Genomic DNA, 27,776 nt, shown 5'->3' with positions numbered 1-27,776 from the left:
AAAACCGCACACAGATTTTAAAATACTGGATATCCAGGATATCCCATTACCGCACACAAATTTAGCCGTATATTTCCACGATTATCGTTGCTTATCGATAAATAAGTATATCTTAATCAAGATTGTGCAACATTATTTAGTTTCATTTGTAAAAGAATATATCCACAATGTACAAATTAGTAGTGAGTTTTCAGTCGTCTTTCAGTCGCCGAACCATCATGCGTGACATTTAAAATAAAATAAATATAATGTTTAAACTTTTTACAAATAATCGTAGAAATATGATCGAGAACGAGAAGTCAATTTGGTGTATCAGTATCCGCTTTTATTAACAGACTAACTATAATGGAACATGTTTACATTTTAAACCAATATAGGTAATACAATATTCATACTTAAATTATTACATTATTTTTACAAATTGTTATTTTAGAAATGCTATTTTTAATTTAGATTGTGTGTTTTGATTTTATCGAATTTTAATTTAATTTTATGTAATATTTTTATATTTATATTTGTATTTGTTTTAAAAAAATTGTGCAGTATCGTACTATTTTTTGTGTGTGGCTAAATATTTTTATAAATCTGTGTGGTGTTGGGCCATGTTTATGCCGTAATGAAAAGCGTCGATCTTATCTGCGGTTTAAAATCACAAAGTAATCTTACGTTATAGGTACCTATATGTATTTAAATATTGTGTTGTAAAATATAGGTGCCTAGATATCTATCGTGATTTTAAGTCGCTATAGCTACTACAGTACCGGACACCCTCGGTCGCTGAAATTTTTCCGCTATTTGTAGGTGTTCGGTATTAAGAGGGAGAAGTATAATATTAGAGAAATAAAAAATTGAAATTATAATTAAAATATTGATTTATTTATATATTTTTTTATATACATATAGGAACATGATAAATTTAATTTATTTTTATTTTAATCTTTTTTATATATTTTTAAAAATGCGAAAGTAAACAGATAAAAAAAAATTATAATATAATAATTAAAACTAACATAATTTCAAAAAAAAAATCATTTTGGTACTTTAGATTTTTTCGTATTTTGACACGAAATCATTTCGTATTAGCATTTTCGAATTCTACAAATTTACGATAAAAATGATTAAAATCAAAAGTTAAAATGCCATAAAAGTGTCCGGTATTTAGAGGGTTTCTTATAGTAAAGTAGTGAAAATGTCCCAGTTCCCAAAAAATGTCCGCTATTTAGAGGTGTCCGTTAAGAGAGGTTTCACTGTATACACTTATCCCTTTTTATTAGATATATGTTTATTAAAAAAATTTTTTAGGTTATTGGACTCTTAAAAAAACTTATAGTATTGACCCTTACCTATTGGCTTTTAATATTACAAATTTCAATGATAAAGTCTATATAAATATTAATGTTTTTAGTTTTTCATTGTGTTTTTCATCAAATTTTGGCGCAGAAGCAGAACGTTATTATGAACTAACCAGTTAACAACTAATTAGGTGGGACACTAAAATTAATTTTTTTCTATCAGATATTTTGATCATGAATTTTTATTTCGTATTTTTTATTCTAGAATGAAACACTTCAAACATAGGTACTATTGTATTAATGAGTGTGATTAGGTTTATACCATACTTGGTAACTTCCTTTATAATTAAATTTATATTTTATTAATTTTAACTTTTGTTAAATCATTATACTTTGGGCCCCTCGGCCTATAATTTGAATTAGGTAACACAGTAATAAAATGACTGAATAAACTTAAAATTTTCATTAAAATTAATTTTTACATGAATACAGGATAAATTTCAATGTAGATTGTATATTTTTTTAGTTTTTTTTCTATAAATGTCGTCTAAAAAATTATTCACTTGGTGAAAATTTTTGTGAATTTAATATAAGATATCTCATAAGTAGTTTATAATGAAGCCATACAAATTAAAATTGTATAATAACAATTATTTTTATAGACATTTTAAGTTCAAATATAAGTAGATGAAATTATTTATTTAAATGATAAATAACAATGTTAATTATTTCGTTATAATTTAAATTGAAATCAAAAAAGTTATAATCGTTTATGTACAATGATATTTAATGAAATTTAATTGTGTTAAGAAATCTACATTTATATTTTATGTAGTCATGTAAATAGGTAATTAAACATGTGTACTAGAAATGTTTGTCCTTTTTTACTATAAAATTGTTTCCGATTACTTATTTAAATATTTTAAAATATGACTTATACACAATATATACTTTATAACTTATAAAGAATCTTTATAATAATCGTGCATAAAATAGAAGTTGTACTATCAGAATTTACCATTATCACGGAAATTGATTTAATACAGATAAAATAAATCGTACATACAATTGATGTACATTGCAATGTGTTAGAGGACCAGAATGGTTTAATTAGTCATTAATGGGTGGTTCGTGTAAAAAAATCCTACAAAGAATCACTACACGGTAGGTGTCGAGTGTACCTCATCACTAAGTAGGTACTATTAAGAATGTATTACATTTTAATTCCATGAGAAATCATTATAATTATTTAAGAAACATTAGCAAAATTATTAAACTTTGTGGTTATTATTTATACTCATTAATTTTTATTACTGAACAATTATTTTAATGTTCATATTTTATTTGTTTTTTTGATTATGTTTAAAAAGTACTGAGAATTTTCAATTTTGATTTCCTAAGAGTACCAACTAGTTACTAGATTTAATTTTCAGTCAGAAACTTCCTTAAAAGTTGATGATAAAAGCAATTTATTCTACTGAATACATATTTTCTTCATAAACATTTTAGTAAAATCAATAGGTACATTCTTGCTCTGCTAACTGTTTAGAATTTAAAACCAAGAAAATAACTTAAATAATATATTAAATAGTAAGCAAAGTATTTAAATACCAGTACCTACCTAAGTTATCCATGTACAATATACTGTGTGACATCTCAACATCTGTAATATTTTTATTTGTTATCTACCTGCTTATTAACTAGGTACTTACTTACTAATTAATTGTTACTTATTGAACATTAATTTTTTTATAAGAACTAAATTTCAATTTACACATTTTACAAACTTACATTTTTCTTTTAGTACTTATATACATCTTTATCAAAATCTCTTGCACTTTGCACTATTTTTTTAATTGTACTTTTTTGTATTTTAATTTTTTTGTAAGTTGTGCTATTTTTGGTGTATTAAATTATTGATACAATGCTTAATATACATATTTTAAAGTATGCACTATACACAGATACAAGTGATTTAACTGATTTAAAACTGGTCTTCTATTATAATTGAAGAAGTCAATTTTAACATTGTCTAAAAGTAAAAATGTGTCCAATGGGAAAGTATAGTTTATCAATTTGTAATAACTAGGTATCTAATAGGTACAGGTACAAAATACAAAAATGTCTAATATAAATTTATAATATTTATAAAAATATATACATAAAAAAAAATTATAAAAATAAGATTAATTTAATAATAATTAGACTTAATTTTAAATAAGTGCCTTTACAATAGGCAATAGATTAAGTAGGTTCTTGTAAATTAGATAAGATACAATTATTAATGTAAACTGCAATGTATGTGTAAAAATCTACTGTAGATAAATGAAGTTTAGGTACCAATTAATAGTTTTAGATTCTGAGCGGAGAGATGAATGAAATGGTTTTACAATTAGGTATGTGTTTTTTTTCTGACAACCTATCATCAATTTTTAGGTCAGTAAAAATGCTATTTTCAAAAATGGCAGTAATTTATGGTAGCTAATTGGATCTAGGTAACACTTTTAGGGGATTAAATATTAAAATCGGAAAAAGAAGATAGGCTAGTAAGTGATAATTATTGTTATGACTAATGACTGGATTTTGCATGTATATTATATGCATATATTATGCATTATATATTATATTATATGATATTCATGCTCTACATCAAATTCATATGAATAGAAATTTCTAACAAAATTGTTTTATTTACCTATAGTTTTGTATATTTGGTCCAACACTCAATGTATTTTTAAACATATCTATGTGTTTAATGTATAGTTTAATCATTAAAAAAGAAGGCAATAAGTGAGTACTACTTTGCTATACATTAGATGTTGACTGGGAGATTGGGACACTATTAAATAGGATGTGTTAACAATTGTTTTTATTGGAATTAATAATTTTCATTATAATTTATAAAATATACTCCAAGTCTCCAAATTTATAACACCAAAATATTGAAACATTAAAGAACGAAAATAGATGTACAAGACAAAATGTATTTTATATAATAGTTTTTAACTTGCACTTAGAAAGGTTCTAAGAGAATTTATCCCGAAAATTGCTAACAAATGACATACATTAAATAATATTAACATGGTTTAAACTACAGAATTTTATAGTACTCGTACAGTATTCCTAAGTTAACCTAAGATCAAAAAATTTATATTTTTGTAGACACTAGAGACTAGACAAATGGAATTGAAGATCAATATTGAATTTCAATTTCTATAGATTTTAATGTAATTTTTTTTTTTTCGAGTACTCCCGACTCCAGACAGTAGACACCCCAGTTAGTACTTACTACTTAGTAACACGAAAAAAATATATATTTTGTCGAGCTTAATAGTTATCATTTTTGTAGTATGTACTAATGTACTATGTAGGACGACTAGGAGTTAGGACGTCCGACGTGGGACGTATATTATCAGTTAACACGGTTTTAAAGGTTGTTCAAATCGAGAGAAAAAATCTCAACAAAAAAATTAGTATTTATTATATAACATAAATACCAATTACTAGACCATAATATTAGTAAATTAATAATTATTATAAATAATATAGTTATTTTTAATCAACGACATTTAAATTTAAAATACTTATTATGTATACATCGAACTAATGAATGAGCTAAAGAATGGATGTTATCATCCGTAAACCGGGAACGGCGTAAACATTTTGGCGGTAAGCGCAGTGACCATAGATATCGTAACCGCCTGAGATACCATAGAACGTGTTGTTGTTTATGTTTATGACAGTCCTTGGTACAACGCTATTGCCATGACACTTTTCATTTGAAATTTAACGTTTGAATTGGCTGGTTGTGCGTATTACTGATCAGTATAACTATATAGTGACTTTTATTGTGCATTTGTGTGACCGAAAGAATTAGTAGTTGCTTAACGATTACTATTAGTGAATTTCGACATCAATTGTTTGTGTTTTTTTTATTGCGTTCGGTTGTTTTGTTCGTTTAAACAAACGGTGTTATTGTCTTGACGCGTACCGCTGTTCTCGTATCATCAACAAACTGTAAATCGATTTTTAATGATGGATAACCAGAGAGCAACGTCGAGCTCGGCATTTCAACCGCAACAGATTGCACAACCGGCAATCGAAACATTACTATTCAATGATATTATTGAAGAGAAGAGTCTAATCTTACGCGATTTGATGGATCAATTTTTGCAAGTACATTCTTTCAGTAGATTTGAATCCGAATTCAATTTATTCACGAGGCGCATTAAACACATTGCGAGGGATGGACAGCGCAATGGCGCAAACTTGACACGTCACACAATGCAGATGCCTTCAGAAAATGGCGCTCAAACAGAAAATGGCTGGTCACGAGAAAACAATCGGCAACATTTTGAACCGTCAAATGCATTTCAACGACCAGTGGCTGCCGAACATAAATCCAAAACAACATTGACTCAAAATGACAAATTGAAAAATATTCCTAGTACAACAACTAACTCATGTGATACAATTATTGAAGAAAGCATAATTAATAATTGTTCTGCTCAAAAAAATACTACACAATCAGAAGAATTCCTGCCACCGACAGCGTCAATACCATGCTCTGAGTCATTACAAAATGATAATGCATCACCTACCTCGTTCAATAATGCTAATGCTGACAATGCAATGGAATGTGATTCTGAATTAGTTGAATCTGTTAAGATACCAAGTAACAGTGACAACACCAGCACATCTCAACTTAATCAAAGTTGGCTTAATTGTTCTGAAAAAAGTAAAGTTAAGTACTTATCCAAGTGGTCGGTGAACGTAAAGCAAATTAAATCAAATAAAGGCAATTCAAAATCATTCATCTCATTATCAGGTAATTAAATTTATTATTATTTATTTTTTAATCGATAAACAGGGTCTAGGTTGATGAATATTAAGGCATATGGTAGATATATCTAATGTTAAGCATTTTTGTTTGAGGCCTCGTGTATAAAGTGATTTTATGAAAAGGTATTAGCAATTTGTTCTAGTCAAAATTGTTAATATTGGCAAGTGTTTTATACTATTAACATTTGTTTTTAGACAAGATAAATAATATGTAAAAAAAAAATTATTTGTATGATAGATTACTGAAAAGTATAATATTAATTAATACAATATAAAATTTAAAATACATGAACATTAAAATCTTTTTTAATACTAGGTATATCCAATACTGAAGTATTTTTGATTGAAATTATGTTTGTTGTATCATCTTCATCGAGATCTATTAAAATGTATTTTTCTACCTTATTTTTTTATACATTTTGCCATTTTGCATTCTACAAAAATGTATTTGATTGTTATCGTGGCGCCATATACTGGGCATACTGGTGGGTCGCTTTTTGCCATCAAATATCTGTGTGTCATTCTTGAATGTCCAATTCTGGCCCAATTCAGCTTTTTTTCATTTTAACCAATAATTTTTCATGTTTCTTCTGTTGTTTTTCATCACCACTTTTAAATTTATTATGTGCTTTTTGTTGTTTGTCATCCATATTCTAAAAGGTATAATCTGATATCTGACTTCAATTGAATAATATGAATTATAAAATACAAAATTATTTCCTCACTTAAAAACAGAAGATTGAGACCAAAGTAAACATTCCAAATAAAAGCCTGTATATTGTTTTGGCAACACAAAATAATGTAAAACTGCATTGGATTGTTTAATAATTTTGTGATAGTAAAAATTTATAATGTATCAATAATAATATTCTTGTTAGATAAAGCCGACCGCTGCGCGCTGATATTGTAGTTAATTCATACGAGGATATATGTTTATTCATGCCATTGTTATTATTTTTAATTTAATTTTCCTTATCACATAAATTATTATTTATTAAGAGATATTTCATAATATTGATTGAGCCTCGTGTACATTTAAATCTTTTGAATAGCAAAACTGTAATAATATGTGAATAATAATAATAATAAAGGCCTACAGTTAGGAGGGCCTACCGGGATTTGCTTGGTATCCTGATGGGCCTATCTGCCACTGTAGGTACACTGTATTATATTAAATAATATATAATAATATAAAATAAAAATCTTAAAATATTCATAACTTGCTTCAAAATTCTAAATATCTGTTTATTACAGTGGTTCTTAACCTTTTTTGGTTCAGCGTCCCTTTATCGTAATAACTAACTGCTAACGCTCCCCTCATGCAAAATCAAATTTACTTTCTATATATATATATTTATTTATTTATTTATTCACTATTATAAACAAGACATTTCCTATTGACGCGTAAAATTTGATTAGATAACATGTATGACATTGTATAGCGTATTCAATTACAACTATTCTGATTTCTTGTTATATAAAATTGAAAAGTTGTATTATTTTTAATCTCCGAGTTTGAAAAAGTCCCCTTCAATATTATCGCCCTCGAAATGCCCCTAACGGGGTGATACTGCCTCCGTTAAGAACCACTGGTTTATTATATAAACTGACATTGAAAGGAAACCAAAGAATTAAAAAAAAATTAATTTTATTAATATAATTTTTTTTCATATTTCTAGGTACTTTATTAGCAGCAGATCAAATCACAGTATTGAAAAAAGTTCATAAAGCTGGTATTTTGGTAGTTCGAAAAACCAAAAACATTGTCAAAACAGAAAAAGGATTTTACCATCTAATTGGTCCAATCATTGAAGGATCTCCACATGATTTGGTTCGTGCATGTGTAGAAATAAATGGTATTCCGAAGGCTTGGAGGAATATTTTAACAAAATTGTCGGGAGAAGTTGAAGTAAATCTCAATGAGAGTATGACTAGAAAAGGCACAATCTATAACAAAGAAAAAAAAGCTAGTATTGATTCTTCCGGAACAAAAGAACTTCTTGAAAATGATATCCATGGTCTCGATAGTGATATTCGTCAACAATTGTCGCAACTATCAACATCCACAAAAATGAAATCATTTGAATGTCATACTCCAAGTCAACTTTTAAGGAACAGATTTCATCGAAAGTTTGTTAAAGCTTGCTTAATCATTGGCAGTCAAGAAAGTATAGGTATATCATAATCGCTTAAAAATTTAAAAATAAAAAATATTATATTCTGTTTTATTTCAATGCATAATAAATAATTACTAATTTTTAATGTTTTTTTTTACAGATGATCAATGAATAGTTTCAACAAAAATTGAAACAACAAAATTTTAAATGGTGCCTTTATTTAAAAAAAAAATTGGACAATTTTAAAAATATATGTTAAATTAATTGAACATTTAAATTGACACCAAAAGTGTTGTGTCCATAATATTATATTTCTGTTAACTTTTTTTTGTTTTCGTTTTTATTTAAAACTAAAACTTGTTATAATGTTTGTATTCCTATTAGTTTCATATTTAATTATTAATGATTTTGTTATGTTTAAAATTTAAATAGTATTTTTAAGTAAATGCAATATTTAAAAACTTAATATTTTAAAAAGTTTTTATGTGAATTTGATTTATGAATCAATTTTTTTTTTTATAAACTCACATTTATAAGATATTGCATAATTTTATTGACTCAGCATTACTTATGTATTGAAATAATTTTGTTTTTTAATTTTTTGTATTATTATTACCACATCTCAATGTTTTTAGTTTGTATAAGTACTTTGATTTATTATTCAATTATAAGTAACTGAATATTTTAAATTCATATGACATTACATTATCATTATCAGCATATTTGTTTTTAACTGCTGTTTTTCTCATATTTTTTTTATGTTGTTTGTTTACCTATTGAATAAAGAAAAAGCTTAAAATAAAATAATAACTTGTTAATATTTTTACACCAAAATGTAAATACTATGCAAATAAAAACTAAAAATTATTTGTCATTTTCTACATAATTATAACCAGTAATAATAGATTTCAAACAGGTATTTTTTAAGTATATGCGTGCGATCTGTACTGGTGTGTGTATACTAAATTATCATTAATATTAGTGACATTGCTAGCCAAAATGGAAAACGGTGCGGACTGAGGTTCTTAGAACATAATTTTTTATGTTGGGTGATAACACATATGTTGTCCTAATATAATGTTGCTAATAATAAAGAATTATTCAACTATTACAGAATTAAATAAAATTATATACACAGAATAATCAAAAATTTTGATGACTATTTTTAAAAATTAAAATTAAAATAAAGAAATAGTATAACCTATACATTTAAAAAATTATAATTCACGATGTAATTTAATAAATCATTATTTATTAGGTATAATATATTATTGTCAATCATGTGTAGAAATATGATAAAAAATATTGCTTTTACATTTTTGGTATATTTAATTGAGAGTTAATTATTCTGGAAACAAGTGGTTTAGGTAAAACTGTGATAACATTACTTTCATTTTGTTTTTCCAAAATGTGTCATCATTCATAACGTTCTATTTCATCTCCCTCATTTCATTTTTATTATTAACTAATGATAAATAAGTTGAAGATTGATAATGACTTAAAAAATGAATTCAAAGATTGTGCGTTATAAACAACTTGTAAACTGACATTTATATTTGTTGAAGTACAAGTGTCTTCAAATACGTTACTACGTTAGGATCTTTAATATTATCAATAGGTCTGTAATTTATAAATAAAATGAAATTTTTGAAAATACAATTAAATAGTAACATTTTAAAATCAAAAATATATTTATTTACTCGATAAATAAATAAAAAATACACAGTTTAGACGGATCAAAATAAAACAATAATATATATTTTATATAATAAAAAATATAATATAATATAATAAATAATAATTATCTAATAAAAATAATGATAACATTAGGTATCTACATAATATTGTGTATATAAATTATAAATAAAGATCATAAAATATATTTAAATAAGTTTTCAATTATTTTATTTTGATATTGAATGTTGTTGTTTTGATGTTCAACCGAAAAAGTCAAAGAATTAGTTTTCCTATGAAATAAAATAACATTCAAATAAAATATCTATTTAAAACCATTTAAATGACAATCATTTCTAAATTAAACAAAAACATGAACTACTTATTTTGACTTTTAATTTTACAAATATTGTTATCCGTTTTTTTTTTTAACTAAATACTCTATTTAAAAATTTTATTATATAAGAAAAATAAGAAACAATTTTATGACTGAATGCATACTGGTCATACTTACTGCAGTTGTAAGCACAGATATTATTCACCTAGTATTTTACTTATAGTGATATATTTGTTACCATATGATCTAAGATTTATACACTGAATACGAGAGTACTATAAAGTATAAAATTATTATTGAAATTAATCATAGAAATGGCTTTTACAGACCTTCCAGTATCTACCTATATGATTCCTAGATTCCTAGTACAAAGTAATGTAAAATTCCCCCGTACACGGTCAGTTATGATTGTCACTCTTACGAATAACATACATGATCAATCATTGTTTGAAATACATGGTAAATCATGGATGACAATCGTTTGATAATCCTTCACTTTTAGGTTAAAGAAGATAAAAACAAATGCCACCAATTAAACCTATCGTAGCCTATGCCCTGCTGTAATTGTGCATCAAAATTATCTGAAAAATGGAAGAAGCTCGTATTGCAATTATTGTTGCTTTGGCTACAGATAATTCAAATGAAGGGAAGAAATAAAAGAAAAAAAGAATATGGTCAAAATTATGGTTTTTAAAAAGAACCAAATCATAATCTACTAGATGAACTATTATTGACATCAAATGAAGATTATGCAAATTTTCTTTGAATGGACAATCCATTTATGGAATTATTAGAAAAAGTTGAACCTTATATCAAAAAAATAGATATAAATATGAGAATTTCTATTCCTGCAAATCAAAAACTGTCAACTATTATAGATATTATACTACCGGTCAAAGCTTTGAAGATTTAAAATTTATCACAGCAATATCTCCTCGAACATTGGGTAAAATTATTATTGAAACCTGTGAAGGTCTAGTTACTGTACTAAAATATTGTATAAAAGTAAGTTGAAAAAATATTCATATACCTATACTTATAATATTAATTAAAAAATAACTTACAAATTAATCAATATTTACTTTTTTTTATCTATTAATATCACAAATTCAGACAACTTCACATTATAGTGATAACATTTGAACAATTGTTTTTTTCAATTATAACTAAATATACAACATAATATTTGTAAATATTTTTTTAAAAAGGAGCAAGATAAACATATGGCTGTGTCTAGGTAGGTAGGTAGGTAGTAGGTACTAAATAATAGCAAAATTAAATATTATAATACTCTTTTTTAATATCTATATAATAAAAATCATAATTCTTATTACGAAAATAGACTGACAAATTATATACTCAAAAATATTTCAAATTCTATTGCTTTGCCTTTGTTCATTATTTTTAAGCATTCATTATTAACGGGTAAATATCCTGAAACCTTTAAAAAATGTAAAGTCATACCATTATACACAGCAGTAGATAAATTATCATGCTGAGATCACCGTCCCATATCATTATTATTAACTTTGTTAAAAATATTTGAAAAGTGTATCAAAATCAGAGTACTTGATTAGGTAGGTACCTTGAGTCCTTGAAAAAAATCATTTTTTTCAGTTTCACAATTTGGTTTTAGAACTGGATCGTTAACAAATGATGCTCTTTTCAGGTTGATAACTTTATTAGAAAAAATATAGATAATACATAATACCTAATAGGTATTTTTTGGATGTGCAAAAAGCACTTGATTGTGTTAATCACAAACTATTATTAAGGAAATTAGAAAATTCCGGAATACGAGGAGTTTCAAATAACCTCTTTAGATCTTTTATTCTTTTTTGAGTGATAGAACACAAAGTGTTAAATGTGATGACTTTTTTAATGAATCTCTTAATGTATCTTGTGGAGTACCACAAAGCATTGTATTAGGTCCCTTATTGTTTATTATTCTTATAAATGATCTATTACAACTAAAAATGATTTCAAGTTCTGAAATACATACTAAATTTTGCTGACGATAGATGATACAGCTATTTTAATATCAGAATCAACAGTTGATATACTATATGCCGAGGCCAATAAATTATTAAATACTGTTACACTTGGTTTTGTAAAAATAAATTAAGACTGAATCTGATTAAATCTAAATATATTTGATTTGAACAGCCAGCATTAAATTGCTTGATAAGAAATAACCTTTTTGTTCATTTGTTTAATTGTAATTACAATCTTAGTACAACTTGTACTTCTGAATGTAATATACTTGAAAAGGTAAATGAAATAAAATATCTTTGGATAATTGTTGACTATAGATTTAAATGGGAAAAGTCATATTAATAATACTTTACGTAAATTCTTTTACTTTAAAGAAGCTAGATACATATTAAATAATTATTATAAAAGGATGATTTTTCTAGCATTAATTCAATCAGTTTATTCTTATGGTATTTTCATTTGGGGAGGAGCCGCAAATAATGTTTTATCTAGACTTATAGTTACTATTAACATCATTATCAAATTTTTATTATATCTTCCCATGACAACTAATACCTTTTCAATTTATAAGGAAATTAAAGTAAAACATTTAAAATGTATTTACAAATTATCGGTGCTTGTCAAATTGTATAAACATAAAAATTTAATTACATTGCTAGATCATGTGCATAATACAAGATATAAACAAAATATGCATGTACTCCTACTAAACCTTAACAAAGTATTTAGTCAACATAGCGTGCTGTATACAGGTTTGAAACTATGTCGTTCACTAAATATTAATATAAAAAACTTTAAAAATATTATTATTTAAAAATTATGTAAAACATTTAGTTCTAACTAGTCTGTAATTCAATAATTTAAGTATTGATTATTTTTGATTTTATGTAAGACTCTATTTTAATTTGTTTTTATTTTGATTTTAAATTAATTACTGTTCAATATTTATCCAGTATGTATTCACTCTAAATAATAAGAACCGTGTTCCCAGCAAAAGCTTTGCTTATAAGGGCTGCTGCAATATTTTGTAAATATTATATATTATATTCTATTGTTGCAATAAATGTTTAAATAAATAAAAAAAACAACAAAATTCAACTATGTGTGTGTATATGTAAAAACAAAAATATAACTGTTGTAAATATTTTTAAAATTACATAATTATTCAAAAATTACTTAAAGATCAAATGAAAAATTATTAAATTTTAATGTCACAAATTCAGTCAACTTCACTTTATAGTGATAACATTTGAACAATTCATTTTTAATTATAACTAAATATACAACATAATATTTGTAAATATTTTTTGAAAAGAAACAAAATAAAAATATGGCTGTATCTAGGTACTAAATAATAGTAGAATTAAATATTATAAATCTTAATTTAAAAAAAATAAGTATATTGAATTATTTACAGTGTATTGAAGATTACAAAAAATTCAAAAGATCATTAATTGAAATGTATGTTTTTGTTGCTGTATTATTTGAATTATTCCAAGAACTATTTGATGAAGTATACATCGGCGTTTTTAGAAATTTATTTTTACTACATTGGTGATTACTATGAACAGAATTTCTATCAAGATCTTTATGTCTTGCTTCAAACAATATATCATTGATTGCCCTTTGAGCAAACAATTTCTGATCAGCTTCTAATTGATTTAACTCTGATGTCCAGGATTTGACTAAAATATTATTATCTTTGGATAGATTTCAAAGCTTATCACAAGTAAATTCAAGGAGCTTATTGCTTTTTTGTTGGTCTGTTATTTTATACTTTTTTTTAGAGAATGGAGTATAAGTTTTAAATATAGGTGAGTCTGATGATATTGATTCTTCCAATTCCTAAAAATAAAAAAAGATAACAGCCAACGCTGAAAAAAGTCATGTAGGTCGTGGGAATGTGGGCAAGATCCCTTGCAAGATCTATAGATCTTCGGTTGTGAGCTCTGTAGTGTTATCATAATACAATATGAATATGTAACATATTGATCATTTTAATAATAAAAGATTAAATCTATTCTGTGGTAGTAGTTTTTAATGTGGTTATACATACATAAAATTTTACTTAATTACTTTTGTAGATTTCCAAATAATAATGTACTAAAAGAAAAGTGGATACCAATGATAAAAAGACCCAATTTGTGTTTTAAGTTTACCTAACCCAAGTTCAATGAGAAACTAGATATCAAATGTGAATTCAAGTACAAGGTTTTTATCTGATGTATTGAGAGAAATTGATAAATTTAGTGATGAAAACAAGTACTGCTGATTAATTCTTGATTCAATGAGTATAAAAAAGGAAATATACTGCGACAGAGCAAACCATAGGTATCCATTAAGTTTATTAACAAAATAAAATCTATTCATGGCATATTTGTTTTAAGCAAAATGTAATTTAAAATTACATCTTTCATTTTAAAATCCTATAAACACTATTACAGATTTAAAACAATAATATTTATGAACTGGAAGGATAGTATGAAGGTTAAACTTTTAATTCAAACTCTAAGTAGTCCGGTGGCAGATGATTTTCAGTACCTAAAACAAACGTCAGATGATTTTAAAAATTGTGAACCAACAATTCAGTTCATTAGAATTATTGATGAAATTTTTGATTTCTTAAATTCAAAAACTCCTTTTGGGAAAAGTTTCAAACCTATTTGTATGAAAAATACAATATTTATTGAAAATTGAATGAACAGTTACATAATGTATTTATACTCACTAAAAATCATAGATGGAGTACCTTTGTGGAGAAGCCAGAGAAAAACATTTATCATTGGATTTGCCACATCGATAAAATCAATCATAAATATATCTCAAGATCTACTGGTCAATCGTGGACTCAAATTTGTCTTAACTTATAAATTCAGCCAAGATGCAATTGAATTATTCTTTGGTTATATGCAAGGTCAGTTTGAATCCAATAACAATCCAAATTGTATACAATTTACTAATGCAATAAAAAATATTTTATTACATACTTCAATTACTTTAATAAATGGGAATTGTAATAAGTTCTCTTGATGGCTAAATAAAAGATAGGTAGTAGATAGTATTATTTATTATTATAAATAAATATAAATTATAATTGGAAATACTTCTAAGAAAATATTTCCGAGTTCATGAATCATATTTATGTGTATATTATTTTATCACAATGATAAAAATTGATAAAATACCATAGCCAATAATCAACCGTCGACCGGTTGTCTGTCAGCCAGCTTGTCAATTTATGCTAGTTATGCTATATAAATGCATATAGTTCATATTTTTTAGTACATTTCAATTATAATACAAAATAATAAATATAAAAATATGTAATGAGAATTGATGTAGATACCTGTTTATCTGAGTAGTGAGTACTAGTGAACAACATTTAGAATAAAATTCGAAATTTTAGGTTTTATAATGTTATAAATCAATTCATCATCATCGCTGTCGTTAAACGATAAATAACTCATTAAAGTTAAAATTTGTTGTTTGTTAATTATTATATAATATTTTAAGACTTGAAGTATATATGGTGATGTACTGTGTAGGTACGTCGTCCAGTGCACCGAGAACTTAAATACTCTAAAGTATAGTTATAACGAGTTATAACTCGTTAACTCATAAGTGACTACCAAAGTACTAAGAACAAACCAAAATAAATTCAAAAACTTAAAATCTTTACAAATCATGTATCGTATGGTTTGTTAAATCAGTATTATCAGACTGTATCAATTTTATCAGAAAAATGATAAAACCCACCGTCGACTGGATCTCGTGCAACTATTTTTTTTTATACCTACGTACTCGCCACTCGGTGCAAAATACTGGCCGAGTGTAGTGATGTGAAACATAAAAAATGTCATCCAGTGCGCACTAGTGTTGCGGGTTGAACGTGCATGACGTGTACCAGTGCAACAGTGCAGAGGGTGGAAAACGCTATTAGCAATCAAGTTTATAATCTATATTTATGATTAAATTAAACAAAAATAATAAAAATAAAATATAATGTGCCGATACCGACGTGACATTTGAATAAACTCAACAAAAAACCACGACGACCGTGTTAATGATATATTTTACTCAGGCGGTGCACGATAACGCATCGTATATCAAAAGTTGATCAAAGTCGCCCCGCCGTTAAGATGATTGTGTGGTTTTAGTAAATTTCTAAATTGCGACGCCCTAAAGTTATGAAATAAACCAACTTTTTTCTTTCTGAAAATTATAACATGACCCTGCTATAAATATCGAATTTTTAACTAGTTGAATAATAATTAAACTAATATTACCAATAATATATGAGTATACAATATCCACGATTAAACAGTTGAGGAATATTAGCTTGATAAAGTTAAAAAAAAAACATTTAATACTGAAGCTTCAAGAAAATTGAAATTAAATTTATTATTTGTAAATTATATTTATAATTACATATTTTAACTTATACGATAGTATTCATATAGTAAATTACATATAATATTTAACAAATATTTTTTGAATGTATACATTATTAAATTTTTTATAATAAAAATATCAATTTAACGTATACTTAACATATTATATATTTCATATTTCATAATAATAATAATAATAAAAAACATAAATCAAATATTTTTTAAGATACAAACATTTGTTATATCATAACATAATACATTTTATGAATGTCAGTTCATTTTTTCAATACATAGTTAATATTTAAAATTAAAAAAATGTAAAATCTACATTTTACATAATATTAATAATACACCATATTAAAATTACCAATTTATTTAAATAATAGTACAGAAAAATAATAACAAAAAAATAGTAATTAAAAAAAATGTTTTTAATATTACATACATTTTTGAGGGGATCTTAAGAATTTTATTAAAATGTATAAATTGTTGCATAAAGTTAAAAAAAATAGCTTTGTTTGATGAAATGGGTATATATTTTTAGTTAACAAACATTTATAAATATATTTTAAGTCCACAATATTATTATTATACAACATAAAATATTGATCCTTTAATGAATTTATATCATTCAAATAACAATTAAATAATAACATTTTTACATATAATTTATAATTAGGATAACTCCTATCAGAAATGTCAATAAAAAGTATAGGATTTTGTACATAATTATTTGTTTCATTATCTATTTATCTAAAAGTAATACACTTTGTTTTTCTATTATACGATTATATAACTATTGCAGAGGATATCTAGAACACTATATATTTTTTAAACTCTTGTAAATACTTTTCAAATTTAAAAGCACTAATAACACTATCATTTTCAAGTGATCCACAACATCTTATACATTCTGGTAGATGAATTAATGTATGTACCTACATTATATGTAATGAAAGTATAAGTATAACCATATATATTTTTGAATATTCATAAATAAATTTAAATAGAAATTCTTTTGCTAAATTATTATACAGTTTACATGTACTCGTATTTTCTGTAATTAATATTTTGATAGCAGAATGAAGAAACATAAAATGAGAGTACCTACTGCAATTTACTCAATTGATTTTTTAAAACTGTAGGGCCTGGATATAATGAAAAAGAGTAAAATTTTATAGAATCCAAACTTCTTGGCAATCTACAAAATTTAGAAAGGACAAATGTTTTTACATTTTTTAAATCACAAGACACAATTTCTTGATCTTGATTTGTTAGCCTTACATTGATTTCACAAGTGGGAATGGCGGTCACTAATGCATATAAGTAATATATATATATATATATATATATATATATATATATATATATATATATATATATATATATAGAACTAAGTTATTACTTATTAGTTATTAGTCATAATAATAGAGTTAATAATGATATGAAGAGTGAATGATGTGTCAAATGTTCTGTGCTAAAAAAATATATTTTTTTAATAACTATACGTAAAAGTATATGTTAAGTAACAATATTTTATTTTAAACAACAAATATCATTCTTTATTAGGTATAATGTATATCAATAAAATAAATTTACAACTTCAATGTAAAATAAACATATGTAGTAAAAAATAAAAACATTCTGGTGATGCTACTTTTGATCCCATTGTACTTCGTGATGGTGAAGAAACACTTTACCTACGATGGAAAGGGGTTAATAATGCTGTTGAGATAATAAATATTATCATCGCGCCTTAAATTTTAAATTCGGCAAGTAAAAATTATTTAGTAATATATTATAATGACATCTTCATAACATCTGCGCCAGATAGCAAAGAAATAATATAACAATGTAATTATAATATTATTTTCATAATGAATAATATTACAAAAACATTACTTTTCTTTAATATTTAAGATTCAATAATATGATTGTAATATTATAGTATTATTTTTTGGCCATCATTTTTATTTTTCAAAATATTTAGTTCATGCTTTTCTCAAACTGCACTTATTTTTTTACCTTTTTATTTAATAGTGAAACCACTATTAACTACTATGACACGTATTTATTATTTACATAACTATATGATATAAATATGTTATAATGTAAGTAATTAATAATTAATACTTAGATACCTTACACGGCGACGTATACAAGGGGTGACGTGGGGGGGGGGGGGCAGAGAACCATGAGAACTAATATTGAACACGTTTCCAACAATATTCTTTGAAGATCAATCATCTGATACTTATTTTCTTAATAAATTAAATCTATATGTTTAAATAATAAATTTTTATATTAAAATGAATAATATTTTAAAATTGTATTATTACTTTTACTTAGCTCTAAAGCGACTAAAGCTATACATTTGTGTAATGCTTATTATTATAATATAATATAATATTATAAATACACTTTAGTCATTGCAATTAAAAGTAGATGAAAAAGTACATTCGAAAAAAAAATGTGTAGTAATTTAATGTGTACTCGTACACATTAGAGTATACTTACAACCTACGCATGTAATAAAATTAGAAATGGACTATGGAGTATAGCAAGGACATTTTTAGATGTTTGTTTTGTTTTTAATTCCACATCTCCACAGTTATTGTTTCATTACAGCTACGGCTTCATCTCAAACCCTATTTGCGCTTATGGAAATAACTGTTATCAGTAAAATTGATATATTATATTATTTATTTTTATATTTATATTATGTATAGAGCATAGACCTATGTAATAGGTATAACTATATTAAGGTCTATGATTAGTTATTATATCTTATCTTATCTACCTATCTATTATTATAGATTATACCTATAAACTTATTTATTAAGTCTTATTCGTTTAAAGTTAATGATGCTGATAATACTGAAGACTCCTGTTTATCTTATATAACTCATTCTTCCCTCAATTACATACATAACTTCGTACTACCTACTAATTATCTTATACTAACTGATTTTTTTCATAAATCTTATTTTTGTTAATTAATAAATTTCTCTTTTATATTTTTTTAATTTTAATGTTTTGTTATTATCTTATAGTTATTTTTCTTGTTAGTATTTTTCATTATTTTATGTTATATTCTAATCTTTTTTATTTTGTTCAACTAGTTGTCTTTTAGTTATAAGTGTTGTAACTCTAATACCTACTGCATTTTATATTGTAATTGAATCTAGGTCTGTAATAAATAAATAAATAAATAATAAAAGTTTCAATAAATAAGAAAATAAAATATATTTAATACCTTTAATCACAAATTTTAATTTATAGAGATTTATAATATGCCTAAAAATAATATAATATTTTTAAAAATAATTTTTTTCTCTATGGTAAACTTAATTATTAATGGTCTTAACATTTTTTCAGAACTTTTCTCATTAAATTCAATAATATTTAATTTTAATTTTTTAGTATATAATATACAAAATTATGTATATTTAAGTATAATATTTATATTGTGTACCTATTGCTAAGAAAAAATATCTAATAAAAGGTGAATATTTTTTTAAATTATACACATATCTAAATATTTTACTTGGATACTCTTTATTAAGGTGACCATAGGTATTAAGAAAATAAAAAATGGAACAGTTTTTATTTCTCCCCCGCCACTTTTCCTGTATCTCACACCTTTTTTGTTATCATAACTTGAAAACATGAAATAATGATTTTGAAATGTCCGGAAAAATATAAGTAGGTACTCAAATTTTTATTTATTATAAAAATATTTGTTTTAAATGAAATTAGGAAAATTTGTTTACACAAATGTTTATTCTTTCAATGAATCTACTTCAATAATTTTGTTCGATTAAAAAAAATGAAAACTACGTGAAAACGGAATGAATCGCGATTTTTTGAACCTTATTTAATAATATTTTCCTTCAATCAGTTTTATAATATAGGTAATTAATTGTTTTTAATGACTATATAATATAAGTTTGCTATTTACAGCTATTAACGCCCTTATAATGGCATTGTACTAATGATACGTATCTACCTAAATAATGAGTCTAGGCCAGCGTGTAGCGGCTAGCCGCGATAGATAAATGTGAAAAAAATCCATCGAATTCTGTTGAGTAAACATTATGTTTTACTAGAATAAATGAATGTTATACAAAGCTAATAATATCCATTACGTTCGTAATTATATACGTATGTCATGTGTATTATAATGTGGGATTGTATGAATACAATAATATTTAAGTTACTGCCCTAAACTTAAATTATATCACGATGTCTGATGTAAAATTAAATTCAACAGTATAATATTTTTTTCATAGTATCATAGTAATGTATACATTTTAGAATCATTCGACTAAAAAAAATATGTATCAACCATTGCATATAATATTTTATGATTAATTAATATTTTACTATAAAGCGAGTGTGTAAACTGCGGAGTCGAAGTGTAAACACGGCGATGAGTCCTTAGACTAATCCCAGCGCTGTTAACCCTTAACGTTAGTCTGGAATCTCACTATAGCCCAGGGGCATAATTATAGGGGGATAAAATTAAATCAATTAAAATATTTAGTTTTATTAATTTATTATTAGTTTTTACTCTCTATAATAAAGTAATAAGCGTGATTTTTAAAATAAATAGTTATTTCATTTTCATAATTATCTTATTCATTTGTATACCTAACACGAGGTGCCTTATCACACGGTGCACACTGTACCTAATTACTAATTAGTAATTACTGTACCTACATGCTACATACACAGAAATATGAGATAGTAAATACTCAAATAATTGGTAAAATTGCAATTCCAAAAATATAATCTAATAACAAAATATAACTTCAAGATTTACAATAATTGGTATGAACGAATAGTAAATACTATGAGAGTATGAAGTACGAACGCGCACTGTCGCACAGTACCTGCATTGACTTTCGCGACGTCGTTTATAGACTAAACCAGTGGCGTAATTGTGGGAAAGGGGGGCAAGGGGGATAATCGCCCCTTGACAATGTTTTGAGGGATAAACGTATATGTTTTAACCGGGGTGGAAGGGTGTTAGAGTTTTGATAATAATAAATATATTATATTGCCCCCCCTAAATTTTTTCCCAGTTACGCCACTGCATTAAACAGTAAACACTACACGCTGTGTCACTCTGTAGCAACTTAAATATGTTTTCTATGCACACATACAGTGTAAGAATTTTATATTTTTCTAATCCAAAATCAAAATGGAGCAAAAAAAAGGAAATCAACTAGTAATATGATATAGACATTTTTTTTAAATAAGCCTAGACCTGACGTTGGTATTAAAATTTTAAACTATTCAAAATTCAAAATTCAAAATTTATAATATTATTCAAAAGATATACTCAATATTATATAAAAATAAAACAATAAGTATTGTTAGTGATTATGCATGTAAAGCCAGTATAGGTAGATATTACTAATAGCCTATTAGTACCGTGACGGTCCGTCACAATACTATAAAATTATTATTATATCATTAGATACTTCTTGTGGCGACAACATTGGCACTCTTAAAGAAAATCTTTGACTGATTATTTATAATATAATGTTAATTATTTTAAGTAATGTAAATATTATATATAAAGAGTACAACATTTTTGATGAACTGTGGGGAGGGTGACGATTATATTAGGGGGGGGGGGGGGTAAGAAAAGTCGGTGGTAGAGAAGTGATGATGGGTTCAATTAAATATAAATATCACTCTATTTCTATGCACAATATAAGATAGCACGCATAATATTATAACGCGCACGATATAATAAAATTATAAGATAACGCGAATAATAATATGATAGTCAGCAGATACACGGCATGGTGCGGGCGGCGTCTACTAAAGGGTGATGAGCGGCAGGGTGGTGTCGGTGGTGGTGTTTGTGGCAGTATTAGCGGTAGTTCGGCGACGGTGGCATCTATGGTAAGGGTGTAAATAGCAGGATGGCGGTGTAAGTGGGTGATGTATGGAAGGGGTAGAATCCAGTCTTTGGCAACCGGTAAAAGAAGCGTGGAATGCAGCGGTAACGGTGGTGACGTACCGAACAGTGAGAGTTGATGGTAGTTGTAGCCACCCATTTACTGCTTATATAGAATAGGTACCTAGTTGAACAAGTGTAAACTTCTACCAGTCTGTTTATAGCTGTATTCGTGAACTATACTAGGTGAAAACGTAGTTAAAGTCTTAATTTTAATATCTATAAAAAATGAGACACCTGTAAATGTTAGTATATAAATAGAAAATTAGTATTCATAAATAGGATTTACCTATAAATTGAAGAAATTCTTAGGGGATACAGCTTACGGACCCACCAGTGACGCAAATATTTAAGAAGGAGGTCTCAAGAACTCAGACAATATTTTATCTGAATATTTATATACATATATATATGTATATATGTATATATATAAGTACACTTATATTTCTGTATAATATATACCCATCACTGTAACATAATATGACATACAAATATACCCTATTCAATGCTTATTATTTTAGGGCGTCAAAACGTCCTAAAATCGTTCAATTTTGTTAGTATCTACTGTCTTAAATAATCAACATCTATTGATATACCAGAATCCTATAAAGAATAATGAGTGAATCCTATTTGAGTCTTTTAGGAAATTTAGTAGAATAGAAATCTACATCGCAAAATTAATTATAGGGTTATGAGTAAATACAAATAACTGTGAACATTATTCTCAATGACATTAATAATAATAATAATGTTATTGTAATTATCATATGATGCGTATTGGCCGAATGGTAATATCCGAGGCCCAGCATACATTCAACGACCGCGACATGGGTACAGTTATTTTGAAAACAGCGATTGAAGTTTATATAATGCTTTTCATCATTTTTACACCAAAGAAAATGGTTTAAAAAATAAATAAAAATGGATTTCCCTCCGACGCACAATGTCACAAAGCTGACCGCCGCCGCCTATTCATGCGCGGACGGGGCGCTTAACACGAAAGAAACAGATAAACCTGTTTCACCTCAACATGGAATAAAATATCAATTGCTATACGTTTGGGAGAGATACCGCCCCTTTTAACAGGCGCTGCTGTCGGGTCGTTGCGTGCTCGCAGCCCAGACACTTGTTGCGGAGTAGTGACAGTCGCATTCGCTGTCTACGCTCTTCCCGGTTCGGTCCGTAGTCCGTCTACCTGTTGTTTGCTCGTGTTATTTTCTCGAGTCCCTACTATTTACTATTTTTTAATTTTTTTAATTCAACATTCGTATTTTCTGAAATGGATCAAAGACCCGGATCTAGTAGAAATGATAAATTAGCGCATGCGCCATTACCGTCATACGTTAGTCAAGTCAATAAAAATGCTCATTTGGCTAAATTAAGTACCGCACGTATTGGAAAAATTTGCTCTGCGTCAAATCAATCTTGTTTACCGCCTCCACCGGATTATTATGGTACGCATCTGATTGATTTTTCTGCACCGGGTACATCAAAATCCAATAATGGCAATGGAAATTTAAATTTGAAAAGAAAATTCATCCAAAGACCAAGTACCAGTGCTAAAAATAAATTCAACATTGACACCAAACATACATTTTCTGATGTAAAGTACTTATGTAAATGGTCAGTAAACGTCAAGAGCATCAAATTAGAACAAGACGACGATACAAGTTTGACTATGGAATTGAATGGTAATAAAATATATTTATTTTTAAATGTTAGAATTTTAACAAAAATTCAATAAAAATGTTATTAAACTATAAAACTAAATAGATTTTTATTCACCATCAAGTATTGTGCACTATTTTCATATAATAGCTATGTATGGTAATTTCTTAATTATTTTTAAAATTCCGTGTACTCACTTTAAATCAAAATTATGGAAATGTAAAAACAATTTATAAAAGATTTTTTTCTTCATTTTTACTTTTTTTGTTACTACTTTAGGTACTTTTTTCAAGGTTTTGGTTTGATTATTTCACATTTCAAATTTTTATTGAATACCGATTTAATAGTGTATATTTATGGTTCTAAAAATATTGATTATTTTACCTGTATATATATAAATATAATACATATTATATAGAGTTGGGCACCATTCGAATAAAATTTTATTTAGATGATTATTTCAAAATTATTCAATTGTTCGAATAACTCAAAAACAATATTATTTAAATAATTATCTAGATAATAGTTCACCCAACTCTGTGTACTCGTAAATGTATATTGATGATATAACAATATTTATTTAAGAAAGTATTAATGCTAACATAATTTGAAAATATGTAGAATTTAAAAAATCAAATAAATAAATTAGTTTTATATCTGATAATATACAATATGTATAATGCATTACACTAAACAATTGAAGGCACCGGTGCAATAATAAGATACGTACAAATTTATAACTTTTTATATAATATATATATAAGAAAAAATTTTAAATGTTGAAGGGTCATGATATTGGTTGGTACATTATCTATTTCACATAATTATATAATTATTAGTATACATTTTAATGCTTGCATTAATAATGCTTAAATATGGTTTTTTTATAAGCGCAACAGCAGAATACGTCCAAAACGTATCTGGTTATTGCGTCGAATATGTTATAGGTAACACGTTAATAAATAAGATATATTGATGAAAATATTATATAGGTTCACAACATATTTCACATTCATCAATTTCTTTTATTTATTTATATTATTACTCCTTTTATTAAATTACATTCAAAATTAAATATATAATATTGTAGTATAATATAATATAAATACTAATTAATTTATAATTAATACATTAATAATAATAATAATTATAACATAGGTTGATTTGGTGCAAAAACAAGATATGTCTGAACATATTTGGTTAATGCACCGAACAGAATGAATAAAAACGGTTTTTAGTGTAGGTAAATTGTTCAATACGTCGATTGGACATTTGTGGTTGTCGCGTCAATTATTAGAGAATTTTTTTCCTAATATTTTGATGTAAAAACGCATTTTTGAAATTTTGGACATATCTCGTTATTGCACGGGTGCAACTACAATTTAGACTAATACAATCAATGTTCATAATTTATTTATAATTTTGTTTGTGTGTTTTTAGGATCTTTGTTAGCAGGAAGTCGTCTCAACATAATAGATGAAAACCATTATGCTGGTAGAGTAAATTGTATAATATCAAAAAATGTCGTTATAACAAATAATGGAACATACCATCTAATTGGGCCAATTGTTAAAGGATCTCCAGATAATTTATATCGCGCGTGTTTACACATTAATGGTGTTCCAAAGACCTGGAAATATATTTTAACACAATTCTCTGATAAACGCATTGCTCAAAATCTAAATACGATAAATAAAGAAAGAATCGTCAACCTTATTCTACACGAAGTATTGATGAAGGGGTTTCGCTTAGTTCAAATACTGATGGAAATAACAGTACGTAGGGTGCGAGAACATAGTTCAACTCGAAAGCCTATTTCTTTTATACGCTACTTCTTCCATAAAAAGTTGATTTTTGGAATGCAAACTATAAATGAAAAAATGATACAGGTATAATTTAATGTTTTAATAATATTAGGTTACATATTTTAAATATATAATTAATAATATGCATGTTACAATTATTTGATAGTATTGATTCTTTATATTCAGTATATTTACATAATTATATCTTGATTATTAAAGCCTATCTATAAACTATTAGTGTTGAACTCATATTATGTTATGTGAAGTAATCGCTTCACTTCTTCAATAGGTTTATCATATAAATTGAGTGGGTGGGTGTTTGCCGGTTGGGACAAACATTTTAGATATACATATATACCTATTTCTACTTATTTTTAAAAAAAATATTTATACTGATGGTAAAAGTAATAACTATTATGTTTTAATTACAGAATTTGAAACCAATAATTGATGGAAAATGAAAAAAGAAAAAGTAAAAGTAAGAGTAAATATTACCATAAGTACATTTAATTTGATGACTTTAACAATATAAATAAATTGTAAAGTTAATATAATTATTTAAATCAAGTATTTTTGTTTATGAACAAAATCATTTTTTTGTAACTGGGTTTGTAATGATAATATATTGATGTACATTATAATGTAGTGGCATACAGTTATTTTCAATATAGGGGAGTAAGTTATCATTATTGTTAAGAATTTTTTATCATTTAATACTAATTGATTTTTGTTGTTCTTATGCAAACTTAGTTAGGAAGTGCCCATTTGAAGGTTAAAACTTAAACTTATTTGTCAAAAAATTGTCTGTTTGTTATCTTAATTAATTTTCTTTATGGATAATTATAAAACAAAATATGAAAGGGAAATAATAATTATGAAACGTCAAAGTAATCTGAATATCAAATCGTCTGAAATACTATATCATCCAAAATATATAATACAATTATTTATTCAAAAAATTGACCACAATAGTGACCATATTATTTAATAATTACATAAAATAATCAATTAAATATTCAATTTTAATTTTTGTGTCAAAAATACTTATGTTGTGGCATAACTATCTATTTTTTAATTATAACTACTAACTTGAAAAAAAAAATATTTCTAGTTAATAGTAAATACCTTTTATTATAATGATAATAAAGTGTACATTTTTTAATAGGTTTATATTCTCCAAATCTAAATACACTATGCTTGTTTTAAAACGGTATATACGTAACATGCATTTTTAAATAAATCAAAATAAATCTATTATTAGCTTAAAAGTCCACGTAGCAGACTTAAGATTGTTCAGTTTTTAAATTATTTAAATTATTTTTGTGTTATAAATTTTACTTAATGTTTTTAACAAATTAAATAAGAAATTAGAAACATTAAGATTCTAATGTATAAGTTTTGATTCAAGTTAGTAAGTTATATAAAATAAACATATTTGTATTCACTTCTTTATAGAATTTTGAGTTTTGAACCAAGTAATTTTTTATGAATTTTTATGTTAGTAAAATAACTTATATTATATAAGTATACTTACTGTAGTTTTTAAAAGTACAATTTTATATGTTTTATTATATTTAATAATATTAATAACTTGTAAAATGTAAATAATATTTATTATACTTGATTATTGTTAAAATATTTTATTTTGTGTCTATTTATAATATTATTCTTTTATTAACAG

General features: G+C 25.6%; 2 protein-coding genes across 3 annotated transcripts; both read left to right on the top strand.

Moving 5' to 3' along the window:
* The first annotated feature begins 189 nt into the window (after positions 1-189).
* Positions 190-26,578, top strand: LOC113556751. 2 transcript variants are annotated; one of them, XM_026961879.1, is made up of 5 exons: positions 190-377; positions 14,998-15,171; positions 25,731-25,784; positions 25,866-26,179; positions 26,527-26,578. In XM_026961879.1, exons 2-5 carry the CDS (start codon positions 15,165-15,167, stop codon positions 26,554-26,556), a joined length of 405 nt encoding a protein of 134 aa, XP_026817680.1. In that variant the 5' UTR covers positions 190-377; positions 14,998-15,164; the 3' UTR covers positions 26,557-26,578. The 2 variants fall into 2 exon arrangements, 1 of the variants encoding a protein (XP_026817680.1); XR_003405553.1 differs by lacking the exons at positions 14,998-15,171; positions 26,527-26,578 and having other exon boundaries at positions 25,731-25,916.
* On the top strand, positions 4,233-8,468 carry LOC113556750. Its single transcript, XM_026961878.1, has 3 exons — positions 4,233-6,120; positions 7,814-8,308; positions 8,412-8,468. The coding sequence occupies exons 1-3, from the start codon at positions 5,325-5,327 to the stop codon at positions 8,420-8,422; spliced, it is 1,302 nt and encodes a 433-aa protein (XP_026817679.1). The 5' UTR covers positions 4,233-5,324; the 3' UTR covers positions 8,423-8,468.
* Positions 26,579-27,776: the final 1,198 nt, after the last annotated feature.

The sequence above is a fragment of the Rhopalosiphum maidis genome, chromosome 3 (assembly GCF_003676215.2).
Source record: "Rhopalosiphum maidis isolate BTI-1 chromosome 3, ASM367621v3, whole genome shotgun sequence".
Taxonomy (NCBI): Eukaryota; Metazoa; Arthropoda; class Insecta; order Hemiptera; family Aphididae; genus Rhopalosiphum; species Rhopalosiphum maidis.
The sequence above is the reverse complement of the archived record's forward strand: the minus strand, read 5'-3'. Positions and strand labels throughout refer to the sequence as shown.